At 40.5% G+C, this 17,952-nt stretch overlaps 1 protein-coding gene across 1 annotated transcript in view; it reads left to right on the top strand.

The window, feature by feature from the left end:
- Nucleotides 1–13,804: 13,804 nt before the first annotated feature.
- rgs6 (regulator of G protein signaling 6) overlaps nucleotides 13,805–17,952 on the top strand; it is a 93,932-nt gene continuing 89,784 nt past the window's right edge. The window contains exons 1-2 of the mRNA XM_031730255.2: nucleotides 13,805–13,880; nucleotides 15,643–15,963. Coding sequence (XP_031586115.1) covers nucleotides 15,733–15,963 — 231 coding nt within the window. The 5' untranslated portion in view covers nucleotides 13,805–13,880; nucleotides 15,643–15,732. The remainder of the gene's footprint in view (nucleotides 13,881–15,642; nucleotides 15,964–17,952) is intronic.

Here is a 17,952-nt window from a genome sequence, read left to right as displayed (position 1 = left end):
AAATGCAAATTTTTCTAGTTTAAATTAAGTTCCACAGGTAGTCAGAATGTTTTGTTTATCACAAAAGAAGCGTAGCGCATATTTTACTGTAACAATCAGCATGAAGTGCAGACAACTTGCTTTTTAATTTATCATTATTAGTTCCTTCATGCTGCGTCCAATCAAATAAAACACCTACAAATCTGAAGTTTACTTGTGACCAAAAAAAAAGTCTTTTCTGTGTTTCCTGTGAAGCTGCTGTCTGATTGTAACTTGCAGTGAGTAACTAGAGTGAGGAGATGGTGAGCGGTCTGGGATTTGACCTGCGGTTGCCTCAGGCTCCTGTTGTTCCCCATCACTGATTCACCTGATTGCGTTTTAACCGTTCTCACAGCCAGAGCCAGAAATTGCATCAACTGTGTTTTCTTTTTTTTTTCTTTTTTTCCCCATTATGCTGTAGCCACTTCTGAAAGCAGTGAGAGGAAATCATAGTAATACAATTTAACGTCCCCCCCCAGATAACACCGAATAAAGGTATTTCTGCACAACAGCTGTCCTGATATCCATCTTGGTTACTTTAGTCCATTAGTGCAGTACTGTTTCATAGAATCTGTTATTTCGAGGGCTATAATAATACAAAATTAAGTGAATTTTCTGTATATGAAATTGCTTGATTTTAGTGGAATAAAAAGGTTAACAGAACTGGTTTCGAGCAGCATGAATGAAACATGAATGTGTATCCTCGGTACACACTACAACCCTACCATCACCACCAAAAGGTTATCAAAGGATTATGACTTTTTTTTTTAATAAAATAAATTTGCCCTGATATTTCTTTGCCACCTGGTAAGAAAAAGACTTGAACATAAAGCATAATGCACATTAATATACTGCATAAAGAGGCTGTGGGACATTATGTATAGGTCCATCTGATGCAACCAAATGGCTCCACAGACTGTCCAGGAGCTCACTGGTCCCCTGATCCGGATCCATGAGGAGATTGGTCGGGACCAATCCCAGATGTTTTCTCCTACCAGCAGTGACTGGGACATAAAAAAAAAAGGCAAACTGGAGTAAAATCAATCAGCAGTGATCTGTGGCCATCACCTGAACTTTAACAAATCCTCTTAAAATAACATATGGATTTTGTTAAAAAACAAACAAACATCTGTTTTATTGACACATAAGCCGCATCGTTCATTGTTGTGGTTTAACTGTCGGGTTTAGCTCTGTTTCCGTGTCATCGCCACACTGATAATATACGTTCACCCTTTCATTCATGACTTCTGTAGAAATGAGCATTTCATCTGTGCACGGAAGAAGTCACGCAGGTATAAGCAGACTGTGAAGGACAAACTGCCTCGCTGGTAAATCACCTCTGATCCAAAGCGTTTGTTTTCCTCTCTGTTCCCCTGCAGCGATGCTCGGGGCTGTTTGAGACCAGCGAGGCAGTCGCTGCAGTGTCAGAAGCGAAGACAGGATGAGGAAAGGTATAATGTGGAGGAGGACACCGATTAGTCATCTTTGATAAAAATGTGGGGGCTGAGTCACCTGGACTTACTTTCAGGATTTGTTACTAAGAGAAGTATAGGAGAGCTGAAGTAAAGTCTGATGAGCGAACGTCTGCTATCATTTGTACTTTTATTGTTGGTACATATAGAGAGGTCAGACCATGTTTTCTTGTCTCTTGTTTATAGAGTTCTTATACAAGAAGCTGAATATGAGCTGATATAAAGTCACCCCAAGGCTCTTTATATTGCAAGGTAAAGACCGTACAACGAGATGACCTTCTTTGAGCAAGCGCTTGGCAATAGTGGGAAGGAAAAACTCCCTTTTAACAGGAAAACGCCTCCAGCAGAACCAGGCTCAGGGAGGAAGAAGAAAAAGAAGAAATGCATCCCCGATACATCAATTGGAGCGGGAGTCTTAGACTAAAACTGCTTAGGAATAGAATGAAAAAGCACTTGTATGAATGTGTGAATGCTTCCCCTCCCCCCCACTGTTTAGCTGTTACCTTTGAATTTATAGCCACATCGTTAAAACTTAAACATTTCGAAATCTCTATTTTATACCACGACTGTAAAAGGAGCTTTAATTATAACGTGTTTGCAATCTCAGTTTCATTTCTGTACCATGTGACCCGACGCTGAAAATGAAACGGTCTCGGTTTACCAGCAGCATGCGCCCATCTCCTGACTTTTTCTTTTTCTTGCAACGTGTACGGACCCTTAATGCTTTTATCCCACACTCTCCAGCGGCCCACACAACGCCTTCATGTCTCCGTAACGCTCTCGGCTCTTATCAGGCGCTCGAGAAGAGAGACAGTAGAAAGTAGAGGTGTTTTGTTCTTCAGCGGCGCAGCATTGTTGTTTGCTGTCATTCGAGATACAAACAGCCCCTCTGTTTGTTTATTTACACAATACCTGTCAGTCTGCGCCGCTGTCTGTGATGGCTCTTGATATTCAGCAGACTGTCCTGGTGACACACTCACACACACATATTTTTCAAATTGTCACTGTTTCTGTTTTGCATCTCTGACACGAAACATAGCGAGGAGCTCTAATTAGTCCGTTTACAAAGACTTGCCTCATGGAAATCATGCCTCTTGGAAAAAGATGTTTAGAAACTTGATACAAGAGTTGCTCAGATGCTTTCTGTAGGTGTAGTATGCTTGATAGGTTTTTATTTGATAGATACTGCTTCACCCACCCAGCATGCACGCTCCCTCCAACTCCCCAGCACCATCCTTTCCACTAAAGCCATGAGGTCTGGGTAGCACCTGACAGTGTGAATTAGATACAGTATGAGCAGCTGCAACCAGATTCATCTGCACTCACATCACTGCTGCTCCTTTGCATTTGCAAGGTGTCAGTTCAGATGCCTTAGCCACCTGATTTGGATGCTTGCAAAGGTTTTCCGGCACATCCAGCATCAATGGGACACTGAGGAACACGCTGAGAAGTTGTACTCCATATTACATTTGGCTCTGATATCTCCTAAGATATCCTTGGAGGAGCTCGATGAAAACACCAGGGAAGAGGGAGTTTGAGCTGCTGTGATCCCAGTGCATCAACCTTTAAAATTCACTTATTTAAAGCTTTAAATAAGTGAATTATCAAAGGTTGATGCCTAATTTTTGTAGACTGAAGATTTCAGATTCAGTTTTAGTTTCTAGCTAATACACAGTTAATTTCTTCTGGTGTTTTCATTTACAGACACGTAGATTCCCAAATGATCTTCCTATTAAATCTTCAGGAGAACCAGGTTTCCTCTATTTTAGTCAAGTCATGTCAAAGTTTATGTATATAGCACGTTTTTAAGAAATCTCTGTTGACCGAAGTGCCGTACAAGTTATACAAAATACACACTAAATAGAAACAGTCACTAAATTAACAGTTAAAAAAACAATTAACCAACACTGAAAAGTTAATCTCCAACCATGACTGTACATACCTGAGACAGTTCACTAGTGTTTTAATATTACTGGACATTCGGAATAATAGTGGTGCACTGTTGAATATAGCAACTTCTGCATATAAAAGATAAACATGGCCTTCAGGTCTGAAAAGTAAAGCCGTGGTGACTCCTGGGGTTGCAGTAAGAAGTCTAATTGCATTGGCGACAACCTTACTTCTCACTTGGATCATGACCTCAAACGATAATTTCAAGTCTCATTTCATGCAACATGTTTGTCATTTGTAAGTTAGGGTCCCACTGAAAAACAACAACAACACACAAATAAAGTAGGATATGCTTTACAGTGTGGCTACATTGTGATGGACAAGTTGCTGTGCCTCAACTGTGCCAGAGCTCAGCGTCCTTGTTCAGACTCGCTTCGTGCTTATGTCCTGTTAAATGCTAATGCCAGGCTTGAGCGTTCAAAACACAAGTTTTCAAAACAGTGATGTGGGTCGAACCACTTTTTTTTTTTTTTTTTCAATGGTTAGTTGAGGAAGGTACAAGCAGTTAAATTCACCAAGTGGAGAAAGTGGGCAGACAGGTGAGTGGTATTGGGAGGCTGAACGCCCAATTTACAGGTGAAGCTGGGCGTCGAGGATGATGGGTAAACCAAGGTGAGCTTCTTCTATATCCAGAGTTTGAGAGCCGGGGTGCTTAAAGCAAAATTAAATTACAAGTCAGAGCTGGAGAACAATCCGGTGGAGAATGGACATGAGAGTCGGTCATTAAATCAACAGCAGTTATGAGAAACGAGGAAAAGGTGCAACAGATGAACCCCGGAGCCAGCAGCAAAGATTGAGCAAAGAAGACCCCAGAACCAGCTCCACCTGCAGGTGAGAAAAGGGGAGATGAGAGAGAAAGCACAGACAGTGTAGGCTGGTAGAGAGGGGAAGAAAGGGGGGTAGAAAAAGACAGTCTGCCCAGACCATGACATGCCTGCTCAACACCTCCAGGCTACTCTTACCTCCCTGCATGCAGTATTCATAGACTATAAAATATGGAAGTAGCTATTATGGTTTTGAAATTCCTGTGAAAAGCCTCGAGAAGCATTTTTTTGGCTTTTTGAAACCACTTGTCACCATGCTATAATGATCATATGTATTTATGTTTGTATGTTCTCTAGCTCCTCCTAGACGAGTGGACCACTCTCAATGAAACATAAACACTGCTTAGGGCTCTGTGAGTGGCAACATCTATATGGAGTATATAAATATTTTATACAAGTCCCATAATCATATGAATTTTTATTTGTGATAATTGAATTGAGCACCAAAGGGAATGTCACAGAAAGGAATGGCATGTCACTATAATAAATAAACACACAGGATAATAATATTATGATTGTAGTTTATGTATGTTTGTATGTTCCTTATCTTCCATGTTACCCACAGGGTTTAGCTAATAAAATACACAATATATGGAACAAAATACTCATTAGAAATTCGTAGATTCAGATCAGATTAGATTTAAGGTCATAGATTAAGTGACAGGGGGGTCATGTTCTCATAGACTTCTACACAACTTGACTTATTTTTGCATCGACAGGAATCGTCCCCTTTTGTAGAAAACGATAGAAAAAGTTTGGGATCATGACTTTTTTTGTCTCTCAGAATTCAGATTATTGCTCAGATTTATGACTTTACCATTAATAACAGGAATAATTTGATGTTTTTTGGAACCTTTTTGTGAGAATTCTGAGATTATTCTTGGATTTTTAGAATTTGATTTTGATTTTAAATTCTGAATTTTTTTCTCGTAAATCTGCTTGGAATTCTCACTAATCTCTCTAATCTCATCATTTTGCCCCTTGAATTCTTTTTTCTCAGAATTCTCACTATTTTACTCGGAATTCTGCCTAATTCTCAGAATTAGGTTTCTCCTCGTTTCTCCTCGGACAGAATTTTCTTTTCTTTTTTTAATCCCAGAATTCTATTTTTTCTGAGGAATTTCACTTTTTCTCTGAATTCTCACTATTTTACTTAAATTCTCAGAATTTTGCTCCATGTTTTTCTCAGACTTCTGATTTTCTCATCATAAATCTGACTGTCAAAATTCTCAAAGTCCAAATGAAAAAGAATAAAGTTAGAATTTTGGGTGTTGATGGTTGTGGATCAGAATTTCAGAATATTGAGAATAGTATTTTAAAGGTCAAGATTCCAAGGATAGTCAGAATTCTGAGCGACTTAACCTTATCTTTTAATTTACTTGTGCCTTATTTATTTAAAACAAAATCACTATAATCTCTGAAGAGTGCACAGAGCACTTATCCAGTTTAAAATGATAACTTGTATTGTATACAGTTACATACTTTTACCATGGAAAAAATAGAATTTCTGTAAGTTTAGCAGCTTATTGATCAGTGTATACATGGGTATGTGTGTGTGTGTGTATACACATGTGTACATGTGACGATGTACTGCAATAAAAGAGCACATAAATTGGGGCATCCCTTGCTAAGCCACTTATCAGCACACACTCACACAAACACACACACACACACACACACACACACACAAATATGCTCCAGTGGGATCTTTTCTTCCTGCTTCCTGTTGCTCAATAATTTAGTCAGTCCAGAGTGGAGGCTATAGTTTCCAACCATGAGAAGATGTGTTCGAGTGTGTATCCGCACGAGCAGATGGGGCCATTAGTATCAATGCTGTTTTTGACGGCATTTAGCTCGTAAGTGCACGTATTGATTTTACGAGCTTATTGACGTCCATTTTTCCATTTGTACAGTAAACAGCGGATGAAAGCGAGAAAGAAAAAAAAAGGAGAGGGAAACAGTTGGCTTTTGAAGCATGCGGTCCCCCACACTCTCTGTCCCAGTAATGGCTTATTGAATTAGGACAGCAAATATTTTTAGTCGCCACCACCGGCTGTGAGAAAACGTAGCCTGAATTACAGTAAACTTGCTGTCTGTTGACACGTTTCATGTGATACTAGGATGCACACACACACACACACACACACACACACACACACAAAGTGAAGAAACCTCTGCTGGCTGTAGTAAGCACCCAGTTTCCTCCCTTAGTCCATCATTGCATCAGGGCCTTTGATGTGCCTCAGTGCTTGGCCGAGAGTCCCCATCAGCTAAGAGTTTATCTGCTGGGCTTGCAGCTCGCTGGTTTGAAGCTGTTGGCCTTGCATATGTTGAAGATGAGAAATTAGGAGCAATTACACTAAGAAAGATGGGGAGCGGGGGTGAGTATGGGGAAGGCTTGAAGAGCAAAGAAAACGAAAAAGACTTAAGAGAGGGAGTGGGTATTTCAGATAATTTCCCATGTAGGGGATATTAGCAAGCTTGTGGCTGCATTTATTTCAGAAATGTTGAAGTGCCTTGCCGTACATTTAAAATTCAAAGCTACAAAAGCACTTAGAAGAGTTATAAATATCCACCAATCAGCTGAAAACTTAAAACTACTGATAAGAGAAGAAAATAACAGTGATTATCTCATTATAGTGCAAGGTTACGCTAGGATATATTGGATCCTGGCATCCATGCAGATGTTAATTTGTCACTTGCCACCCCCTGCACAATAGCAGCGACCTCCCCAACAATGCAAAAACTGCTCAAGAACAGCTCAAGGAACCCAGCAAAGAGATCAGGATGTTCAACCAGAATTCCAAATCCACATATTTAAGCTGGATTGAGTATCTGTTGGATTACCCTGATCATAAATGCTTAACTGTGAAATGACAGAATTCAAATGATCTGCTGCCAGCATCTTGGTTCCCCTCCCCCCGTCCATGTCCTTACAGACCACACAAGGTGGGACCTTGGCAAAATTAAGCAGGTGGTTTTTTTAAATGTTGTGCCTGATTAGTGCATTTTCCCTATTCTCTTAGTTGTTTTCCCTATGACAATGGGCTAATTTTGTTATCCAACAAAGCCTCCTTTCTCTTCATTGAACTAATTGTTATCTTGAGACGGCCACTGACAAGGCGATGGCAGTGGCGGTGGAAGAGCGAGCTTCAAAACAGCATAAATAAGCAGAGAAAGCAAGAGAGAAATTGGATGAGGTGGTTCAAATTTAAATATTATTCATCTGGAGAAAGAAATGTGCAAACACACTGGAAGATGATGGTTCTTCATGTCTGGCAAACACCACTCATGACTCAGAATAATTCAAAACGTAAACATGACTGTTTTTAGCGGCGCTGAATTCTCCTACAGTTCACAAACATGATTCATGGAGGTCCTGGTGGATCTTTAATACTTCTGTAAATGTTCACCTAGCTGCCTTTCATTTCCAGGCACAACCTCTAGCATCCATTTTCTTCCATTTGTTTTCATTTTATTTTGAAACTTCTTTTCTATCATGCAGCTTTTTTTCAATAATGGTGTGTCCATATTCGTGTTATAGTAATTTCATGCTGTATTATCAGGATAATTATGAACAGTGTGAGTACAGTGGTTTGGAAAACATACCTTCTTTGTCTGCATGTATGTTGGTTTCTCACATACAATTTCCTGGTTTTGCAGTCAAATCTTATGACATCACTGGATTTTAAGGCAAAGAGGGGAAACAGCAGCACAGGGACTTGTGTCTGCAGACAGAGGGTCAAGTATTATTGTGTAAAACCATAAGACCCTGCAGGGAAAATTCACAACTTATGATAATGGAACATATGAATATGACTAGCTTGACTGGACACTTTATGTGACACCGTGTAAATTATGAATACAAACAGAATGCAATAATCTAAAAATTGTTTACAGCCAATATTTATTTGATAACAGTACAGATAACAGAGCCAGTACGTGAACATATCAAATCTTGAGTTACTGTCTTTATACAATTGGTTGAATGTATTATACAGTATCTGTTAATCTTCAGGATAAATGGTGCCTACACAGATGTAAAGCTGGCTTTTCCACTGTCCTACAAACCCAACCTAACCATGACCATAACCACAACATTCCCCTGACCCTGAACAAAAAACCAACCTCCTAATTTGTAGGTGAACCTTCATCAGGGGGGGATTGACAATCACACACAATAGAGAGATGCACACTCCGAGTAAACTCCTAAAATCCCAAATTCGTGCAAGTTTGGGATTGCCCTGGAATACCATAGGTGCGATATTAAATGAGCACACCTACTATCTGAACTGTTGCAGTATAATGATTCCCATATTCCAAACACGGTCTCTCTCCCTCCCTCTCTCCCTCCCTCTCTCTCTCTCTCACTCCACTGTGCGGCGGTTTGATGGGTCGGTCGGTGAAGCTGCTTCTTGGCTCCGGAGCTCCGAGAGAGAGATAAACCGGCTGCAGAGGTAAGGGACGGGAAGAGTGGGGAGAGGCTGGAGCAGAAGGAATACGAGTGGCGGTATTATTAGAGTGGTGAAAGATGCATAAAAGAAAACTGAAATGTTGTTGCGTGCGCTTTTAACGCTCCTACTGGTAAAGCCTCTGTTATTTGTCATTGCAGCGGTGTTCTCAGTTTGCTGTGCTTGAGGTATTGCTTGGATGTTGTTGGAGTAATTAATATTTCGGAGGGTGACACGGAGGATGCAGTTTTCCCCACCTGCGATTAAAGAGACCTCAGGTGATCAGTCGGGGGACACTTGAAGTGCACAAGTGCATGTTTGAAATCAATTTGCGCGTTTTCGTCCTCTGTGCATCTGTTTGGATTCGCACGGAAATTTGGGAGGAAGATAGTGAGAGAGGTGTGGTGTGTGTGTGTATATGGGGTAAAGTACGCGCGTAAAAATGCGTGCTGCTGGCTATTGCGGGCTGTGTCGTGTGTTTCACTGAGAGTGACTGTAAATTAGGCTGCAGACTGCTGGATGTGTGTTTGCGGGGGGTGAAGCGGTTCTGAGAGGATAGAGAGACCACAGAAAGAGGTCGGAGTGAGACCGAGAGAGAGATCTATGTCACTGTTGGTATGCAGACATGCACGACCATCATCCATCAAACTTAAGCTCTCCACACATTAAGACAGAAGACGATTTGAGCCCGGTACTGGCTATTAAGCAGTGATACTGATGTTTATATTAATGTTGCATAATTACATGTCATCTTGATTTAGTTATCTGTGGACCGTCAGAGCTTTGTTTACCTGTTTGACTTTATGGTGAAATGTGGATGCACAAGTTTTGACGTCACCATCATGCAAATTTTTTGGGGGGTTGTAGAAGAAAATCAAAGATCTTTAAAGGTTGAGGATGAACTGAAAAAGATAAACAAGTACCTTATCGGCCAGCACCAGTGGCTTATATCAGTAAAACGCTTGTGACTGATTTGTCGCAGCCTCACAAAGCATAGAAGTTTTTATATTGTGACCAGGCAATCACTCCTACATTGTTCTAAAAATAAATTCCCAAGTGATAGAAGATTTTGGAGGAGGCTCTGGCCTTTCTTTGTGGGGTTTGCATGTCTCCCGAAGCCTCCAAGATCTTTCTGCCTACAGTCCAGTGACGGGTTAAATGGTGATTCTAAAGTTGGTCCTAGCTGTGGATTTGGGGCTTAATAGTCTAGCCTAGCCTTGTTGTAGGCTGCTGAACTCTTATCAAGCAGGATCCAGCACTTATATGACCCCCAGTTAGGTTAGCAGTTAAGAAACTGCTGCTCAATGTTGCTGAGACCTTGAAACCAACTTTTAATAAACTGCATGGGCAGGTGCTCGATTTCATACAGCTATGGGAATGGAGCTGAAAACACCTGAATTCAGAGATTAAGAGGTGTGGCACAATACTTTATTAGATTCGTTACAATGAACGCTACACTGTAATTTCATTGTTAAAGGTCATTCCGTCTCAAATCACTGTGGGCTCTCTGCTTGTCTATCTCCAATTTGGCTAAAAATCTTATGTCCAAAGTTTGTAGCTTTGTATATCAAATACTTTTTTTTTTAAATATTACCTGCTTTTTTTCACACTTTGAAAATCTGAGACAACACTTGAACATGAATATCTAACAAAAAAAAAGTGGAAAAAAAGAACGAGTGAGCAGAAAATGTTCTAAAAAATGTGAAGATTTGTGTTGGAATGACCCGGTTGGTAGCTGGATTTACAGTAAGTAAGAATACTGTCCTTTAAGCTTTATGACATCATATAGTCAGTAGTGTGGATGAGATTTTACGGTCATATTAGTGCTACTACAGTAATGTAAAGAGGAACACTATTAGAGCATAAACAGTTTATTACCCTAAAATTACCTGTGGGTGTCCTCCTCTGTGTACTCTGAATTCAGTTTCCTGTTATGCTTAAACTGTGTTTGCAGCTTGGTATTCAGTTCTTGCCTCATAAGGTTACAGTATTCCTGACCTGCTCAAAATTGTATCAACCACCCAAGGTGAAGACTGGCGAATTTCTATGGCAGTCTCACTCATTGCTGTCTAAACCTCAACACAGTTTCTTCTACACAAACCCTGGTAACTAGATCACACGTGAAAAAACAATCAAGGATTTGAACTTGAATTTACATGATCACACAAGAAAAAGATACAGTACTGTACCATAAATATACAGAAGCTGTTAATATGTTTCTTACCTTAAACAAGATGTGAATGAACCATTACTGTGTGATATATGCTGTTAAATGCAGTCTGCCTGATAAACCACACACACAACTCCACACATTTGACTCTTTATAAGGTTGACTGGCTTCTAAACTGGTGGTGTCCCTTATATTTGTAGCCAGGCTTTTGTGTAAAATAGCCAGACATCCTCATGCAGCCCTCCCTGGGGTGGTTTTCGATGGAAGGTGAAGCAAACGCTGGGTGTGCGTTGCACTGTGGAGGGTCCAGAGGGAAAAGGATAGCGCAGACTTTCGACACAGCAAGAGATCTCACTCACCGCATCCACTTCCTGTCATCGCAGCGTGTTTTAAAGGAAAGGGGGGTGGTTAAATAAATGTTCACCTCTAAATGTAATCAGAATAATTTAGAGTATTAATCTGCGACAAGTATAAAAATAAATGTCATGCGTTTCTTTCAGTCATTTAATTTCCTGAAACCTGGGGCCTATTTTTATTTTATTTTATTTTTTTCTTCTTCAATGACTTCAAATTACATCACAACACTTTCGCTGTTGTTATTCCTTTGTAGTGCAAAAGAGCAGCGAGCACAAATGTTTTGACTGATGCCTTCCTCAGTGTTCATTTTCTTGCAATCGAGTATCATTTCTGTGGCAGCGCTTGATTTGTTCCAATTATGTAGAGCTGAACGCTGAGCTGGTGAAGACATCAGCTGAAAAAAATTCAAGCGTGCTTGTTAGTCTTTTGCATTTAAGAAGAACAAAAATAAAGCTTAAGTGAAGTTTAAAAGACTGTGCTTTACTCTGTGTGCCAAGCAGTTGGTTTAATTGTACGTAGCTAACACGAGCGCCGAACAAACAAAGGATTCTAGACCTACAGGCTCTCACGAAGACATCGCAGCACATCGATTGAAGCCTCGTAAACGCCACAGGAAGGAGTTTCCTGGGCTGGCGGTTCTGAAGCAGTTTGAGGGCTTAACATAGGAAGATTTTAATTCTTCTGTAAAAACATGTTGTTTGCGTTTCATAAAATGAGGCGTGTGCGGTCCCTTTATATCTTCTTCATCCTCACGTTCATCTAATTTTGGATAAATAGATTAGGCATTACATCAGAGGCTTTCAAGGTGACCAAAGCTGACTCTGGAAGTTCTTTAAAGCAATTAGGCCAACTAAAGCGTCTCTATCAACAGGGGTGAGGCTCCCCTGTGAACCATTAATTAAATAACTGTGTGATAGAGGATGATCTCATGTGAATGTTCAACCTGAACATTTCATTTCTTTGCAAAATCCAGAGTTAGAGCGAATGTTGGAGGTATTGATCCCAGCCTATGCGACTTTACGACATTCCAGGAGCAGGATGGAAAGAAAATGGGAGTTTAAGCTTGAGCAGTTCAGAGAAACAAACCAGGCATCACTTCTAAGCATTAACTGCTGGTTTGGAGTAGCAGTTAAAGCAGACGGTGTCCCTGTAATGAAGACAGTAGGCTGAAAGCCACTGATTCAGATTCTTTTCTGCCTTTTCCTTTTCCTGGAAACATGGACACTTTGTACAGTATGTCCTCTCACACATTCAGACACACACATACAGCTGGTTGATGAAAGTATTGACTTAAAAAGGACATTAAATTCACTTCAGATGACACAAAACTGCCATTTACTCTTAACCCAGTCAAAACCACTTTCTTAACTTTAGTTTGAATCTTATTATTTAATTATTTAGCTTACTAGCATGAAAGCAGATGTGCTACCACTATGTGTCTGTGCAAACGGCTTTATGAGTAATACAGGAACTAAATATAATACAGAATCTAGGTGTTCCTGTTTTTGAGCTAAGCTGAGCTACACTAGACTCTGGCTGAAGCTTCGTAGTTTCCATACAGATATGGAGAGAGAGTGGTATTGATCTTGTCTTCAGATCCGTGGATGTTTCCCAACATGCCAAACCCAATCATCCTACAACCAATCACGCTCAGGTCTGCTCTCATTTTGCTTCCTTTCTCTTTTCACTCTTTGGGCATGAAGCAGAAGCAGAAATTGCTTTGTGGCAGTTCTTTAACTTCTAATTTTGCTTCAGAATACGAGATTATGCGCGATTGAAATAGCATATCAACACATAATGCTCACGATGATGATATTGCGGATGCAGGCACCCACACTGACTCTGTGTCAGATACCTTTATTCTTTCACCTGACAACATTTTTACACGGTTAATATTTACAAATTGATTAAATTAGATAAATTCAATTTTTTCTCCTACAACAGGGGTGTCAAACATGAGGCTCGGGACTAGAATTGGCCCGGCAATGACTCTGACTCCAGTCTGAGCCTGTGGACAGTTTTGGAAAATGTGACTTAACTTTTGGTAAATGGCCTGTATTTATATAGCGCTTTACTAGTCCCTAAGGACCCCAAAGCGCTTTACACATCCAGTCATCCACCCATTCACACACTGGTGATGGCAAGCTACGTTGTAGCCACAGCCACCCTGGGGCACACTGACAGAGGCGAGGCTGCCTGACACTGGCGCCACCGGTGTCTTGCCCAAGGACACAACGACCAAGACTGTCCAAGCCGGGGCTTGAACCGGCAACCTTCTGATTACAGGGCGAACTCCCAACTCTTGAGCCACAATCGCCCTGTATTTTGAAGTTTTGCTAGTTTTCCTCTGCCCATTCATACATTTAAATGACTAAAAACACTGTTTCTTACAGTGAATTCCCACTTAAAGAAAAAAGAACTTTAACTCAGGTTTTAGTTTTGATCTCCTTCTCACCATTCATGCTAGCTTTTGGGAACTACACATGTGAACTACATTTCCCATGTACACATGGTTTACAAAGCACAGGTGGACACTATTAAAAACTCTTTGCCAACATTTGGCCAGTTCTAGGAAGACATTTTGCTTTGTTAACCTGCATCAGGACTTCATTCACGTTTCAGTTCTTTATATTTAGTGGTGAGTGTGATGGTCTTTTTTTCAAGATTTTACTGAGAGGAAACACAAAGTGGAAAATACCACTGTTCTCTGAGCAGATCTATCTTCCAGTCATACACCTAAAGTCTATAATTTCTTCTACAAATATTTTCTCAGATAAATGTTTCCAGGAAACCTCCGTCTCACTGAGATTATGTGCAAACTCTTCTGGTTTGCATTGCAAAAGAAATGAATAAATTAAATTGAAATGAAATAATGGAATGTGTTTCCATTATCATGAGTGCACATTTGGCAGTTTCCAGGTTTATTGTTGTAAGGATTCAGTTATCTGCAACACAAGGAAGAGCTCGCTATCATAACATTTCCTATAGAGTGCGCAGATTAGATTAGATTTGCATTTTCATTGCGCGGTTTGCAACCAGACTCATTTAATCGAGTGCAGAATTGTTTAGATTTCCAGGCCTGCGTAACGTTATTTTGCACATTCACTGTGTTGCAGCCAGCAAAGAGACTAGCTGTCTGCAGATGAATCAGTCAGAAGCTATTATTTCTTTTATAATGGACTAAATGAAAAGGCATCTGGTCCCAGTTACGTTTGGGATAAAATCTTCTGGCACTGATGAGCACAGAGGAAAAGAGGATGCATAGATGGAGCCCTCATATAGAAACCAGGGTTTCAAGTGTGTTTCATTTCTCTTTCCAGCTGTTTGCCCCCTATCCTCCTTTGAACCTTCTCCTTCTTGCACCTAATCTCAGCTCAAGTGTCACACAACAATATTTTGACAGCTGTCAGAAGAGCACAGACAGGCCTGAGTAATGGGATGTCACAAGTGTGTGTGTGTGGAGTCATATATATTGCATGTATTGTGCATGATTCGGTGATCGGTTGTTCTGTAGTAAATTAAAGGGCAATTTTATGGGTTTTAAAATCAACCTTTAACCTGCTGCAGTTTGTTTCTGCACTTTGTGAGTGGTTTATTGGAATAATGTGCAATCATTTTTGCAACAGTCTCCATGTCCTCCTTTGCTACACCCATGAATCTTATCTGTGCTCTTCCTCTTTTACTCCTGCCTGGCAACTCCATCTTCAGCATCCTCCGCATAGTTTCCACGCCGCTCGACCCGAGTTGTCCCTCTGATATACTCATTTCTAATCCCGTCCATTTTGGTCACTTGTAACACAATTCATCTTCAACTCTGTCACCTCCAGCTTTGTGTCGGTACTGCTGTCTCCAAACTATATATCATAGCAGGCCTCACTACCATCTTGTAAACCTTCCCTTTCACTCTTGCTGCTATCCTTCTGCTTCTCTGAATGGAAATGAACGTGCAAATTAGTTTTCAAAATGAGATATTCATCTGACTGGTTTTCATCATTTGAATTAATTCATGCACATGATGTCTAATTTTAACTGAAGAAACACATTTTTATTCCCCTTGTAAAACAAGACATCACATCCTTTATGGGAAAGAAGCAAGTGACGCTCTTATATGCTAGAAAATATGATGTCCCACAAACTGAAATGATTGACTGGAAGAATCAAGCAAAAACAGAATGTATTTTATTCTCCTTTAACTTCAGTCTCATGTGACAGGGGTCTGGGGGGAATAGCGGAGAAGCGATAACAGAGAAAAGTAGGAGAATTGATGACGCCTCCATTGCATCCATCCTGTGGCTGCTGACAGAAAACCAGAAAATAGAGAGACATGGGAGACTGGAGCCCAATGCTGAGTTCTATGGTCCAATTTATCACTTTGTTTCTCTTTCTCTTTCTTTCTCTAGACTCTGGAGACAGCACAGTTGGACATAAAGAAGAGAAGACAAAGAAGAGAGGATAATTTAACACACGGGGAAGGCGACTGTAAGGGAGAGATGGCTGAGGCACCGCAGCAGCAGCAGCAACAGCAGGAGGAAGGAGGAGAGAAGGAGAAGGAAGAGGAGCAGCAGCAGTCGAGCCCCGTGGAGAAGACCGAACCTGACGAAGGGGCTGAGGAACCGAAGGAGATCGCCCAGACGACCCCGTCTCGACCTCTGCTCTCCATGAGGTCCATGAGCAGCGTGGACCCGGATGATGACACGCCCAACATGATTGTTTACAGAAAGGTAAGAGCAAGCATAATCTCCAGCATCTTTTTGCTGACTTACAATAACGAGTTTGTGGTTTTGGTAGACAAATGTGAACCGGTTGCTGCTGGTGGTGCTGCAGACTTGAGAGAGTAGGACGGGGAATGCTTTTTAAGCGCTTCAGTGCAAAATGATTTATTGGCTTTGCTATTAATCAAACTCGAAAGTAAGTTTGAATAACAAATAAAGCGAACATTCAGATGATCTGTGAGGGTTTTGGAGCAAATTTTATTAGTTTCAGGTGATTCTGAGATTTCTACGAAAGGCTGGAATCAGTGAGGCCAGTTCGTAAACTAGTTTCATTCTTTTTACATGTATTACATGTAAGCATCTTTTACATTTATTTTAACTGGAGGAAGCCAGAGTGTCAGCTAAAACTCCAACAGGACAAAATGACTTTCTTTTTGATGTCTGTGTCATCAGAGATGGAGATTTACTGTATAGGTGGTATAATTATAGGTATGATTATAACCCAGAGCTTTAGAGGTTTATTATTCATCTAGTTACTTTATGCCACACAGAGCTGATTAAAAGACAAATGAATGTATTTCAAAGGCAGTCTTGCTCTCTCTTCTAAATGAATATGAGCTGTGACCGCATTACTTACCAGCAGGCAGCTGGTGCACACATTTAACTACTTATCATGCATAATTAGGATGCTACATACTAAAATTGAAGTTAATTCCTATTGGCTGGTGATGCAGCAATTTCCTCTTGGAGCTGCTGGAGTCATATGTATTTGAAGAGCTGCTGCCCTGATGTATGACACTAGAAATGAAGGCTCTTGCTGCAAACTGAGATGGAGAGTGTTTGGACAGGTGGCGAAAAAAGTGAGAGATTGTTTTTCATAAACAAGCTTGCAGTATGTTTCTTTTGATCAGAAAAGACACACATCAAATTTATGGAGAGGATAGTTTCGGAAATAGCAGAACATCTTTGTGAGAAATGGGGTTTTAGAAGAAGAGTGAAGTGAGAGACTACATAAGGCGTCAGCTGAGCCACCACTGCAAGTTGACAACTGCATTAACTACCATAGATAAATAAAGAATAGTGGAAAAAAAACACTAACTCCTAAATGCTGGTCCAGAAGGACTAGCTGTCTAGAAGCAGTTTCACACCACAAATGAAACTGTCCATGATAAATTAATGCCAAAATGTTGTACATAAAATATAAGGGAGGAGGCTCGGTTGCCATGTTTTGTAAGTTTCCACCCCAATTAAAGGCGTGTTTTGTGGCTGACCCTGACATTTGACCTCATTGTGAAAGGGAATTAGAATGTACTGTTTCTCCGGAAGAAATCAATGCACTATGTCACTTCATGTCACCCCAACCTGAATTAAAGACAAGGGGGAAGGAGACGAATTTACTCTGAGGGCAATCTTGCCTCCTGTGCTAAATGAACGTGTCAGTATTGTTTACCAGCAGGCAGCTAGTGCACATTTTTACTTATTTATCGTGACCACGGAAGTGTGGCTCTATAGGGATGAGGAGATGAAAAAGATGAGAAGAGAGTGATGGAAAATGATCTCTACTAGCCATAGCGTGTCTGTAATGCAAGAATTATGGGGTGAAATTGGCTGAAATAATTTCTCTCTGTCAGTAAGCACTAAATTCTGCGATCAGAGATGTGAAGGATTTTTAATGCAGGCTGAGAACTTGTTTAAATGCTGAGTGGGCATTATCAAATTACTTTGCATTCTATTCAGTCTTGATGAAGCCTGGAAATGAACCACAGTGACAGCACTTGCACTTGACAATATAAAGAAGCAGCACTTGAAGATAAAACTTAGTAGTGGCAAACACTATTTTTGCTTTTTGTTTGGACAGATAACCTTTTCTGGTTAAATTAATCTAACAAGTGCTCAAATGACTCAAATCAAGAGCTAAATTCATATCTAGAGTGTATTCTACTTATTTATTTTTATTCAAGTTTGAATAAAAAGGTGCAGGATCAACACACCATGTCA

This window comes from Oreochromis aureus, linkage group 15, assembly GCF_013358895.1.
Source record: "Oreochromis aureus strain Israel breed Guangdong linkage group 15, ZZ_aureus, whole genome shotgun sequence".
Taxonomy (NCBI): domain Eukaryota; kingdom Metazoa; phylum Chordata; class Actinopteri; order Cichliformes; family Cichlidae; genus Oreochromis; species Oreochromis aureus.
The sequence above is the reverse complement of the archived record's forward strand: the minus strand, read 5'-3'. Positions and strand labels throughout refer to the sequence as shown.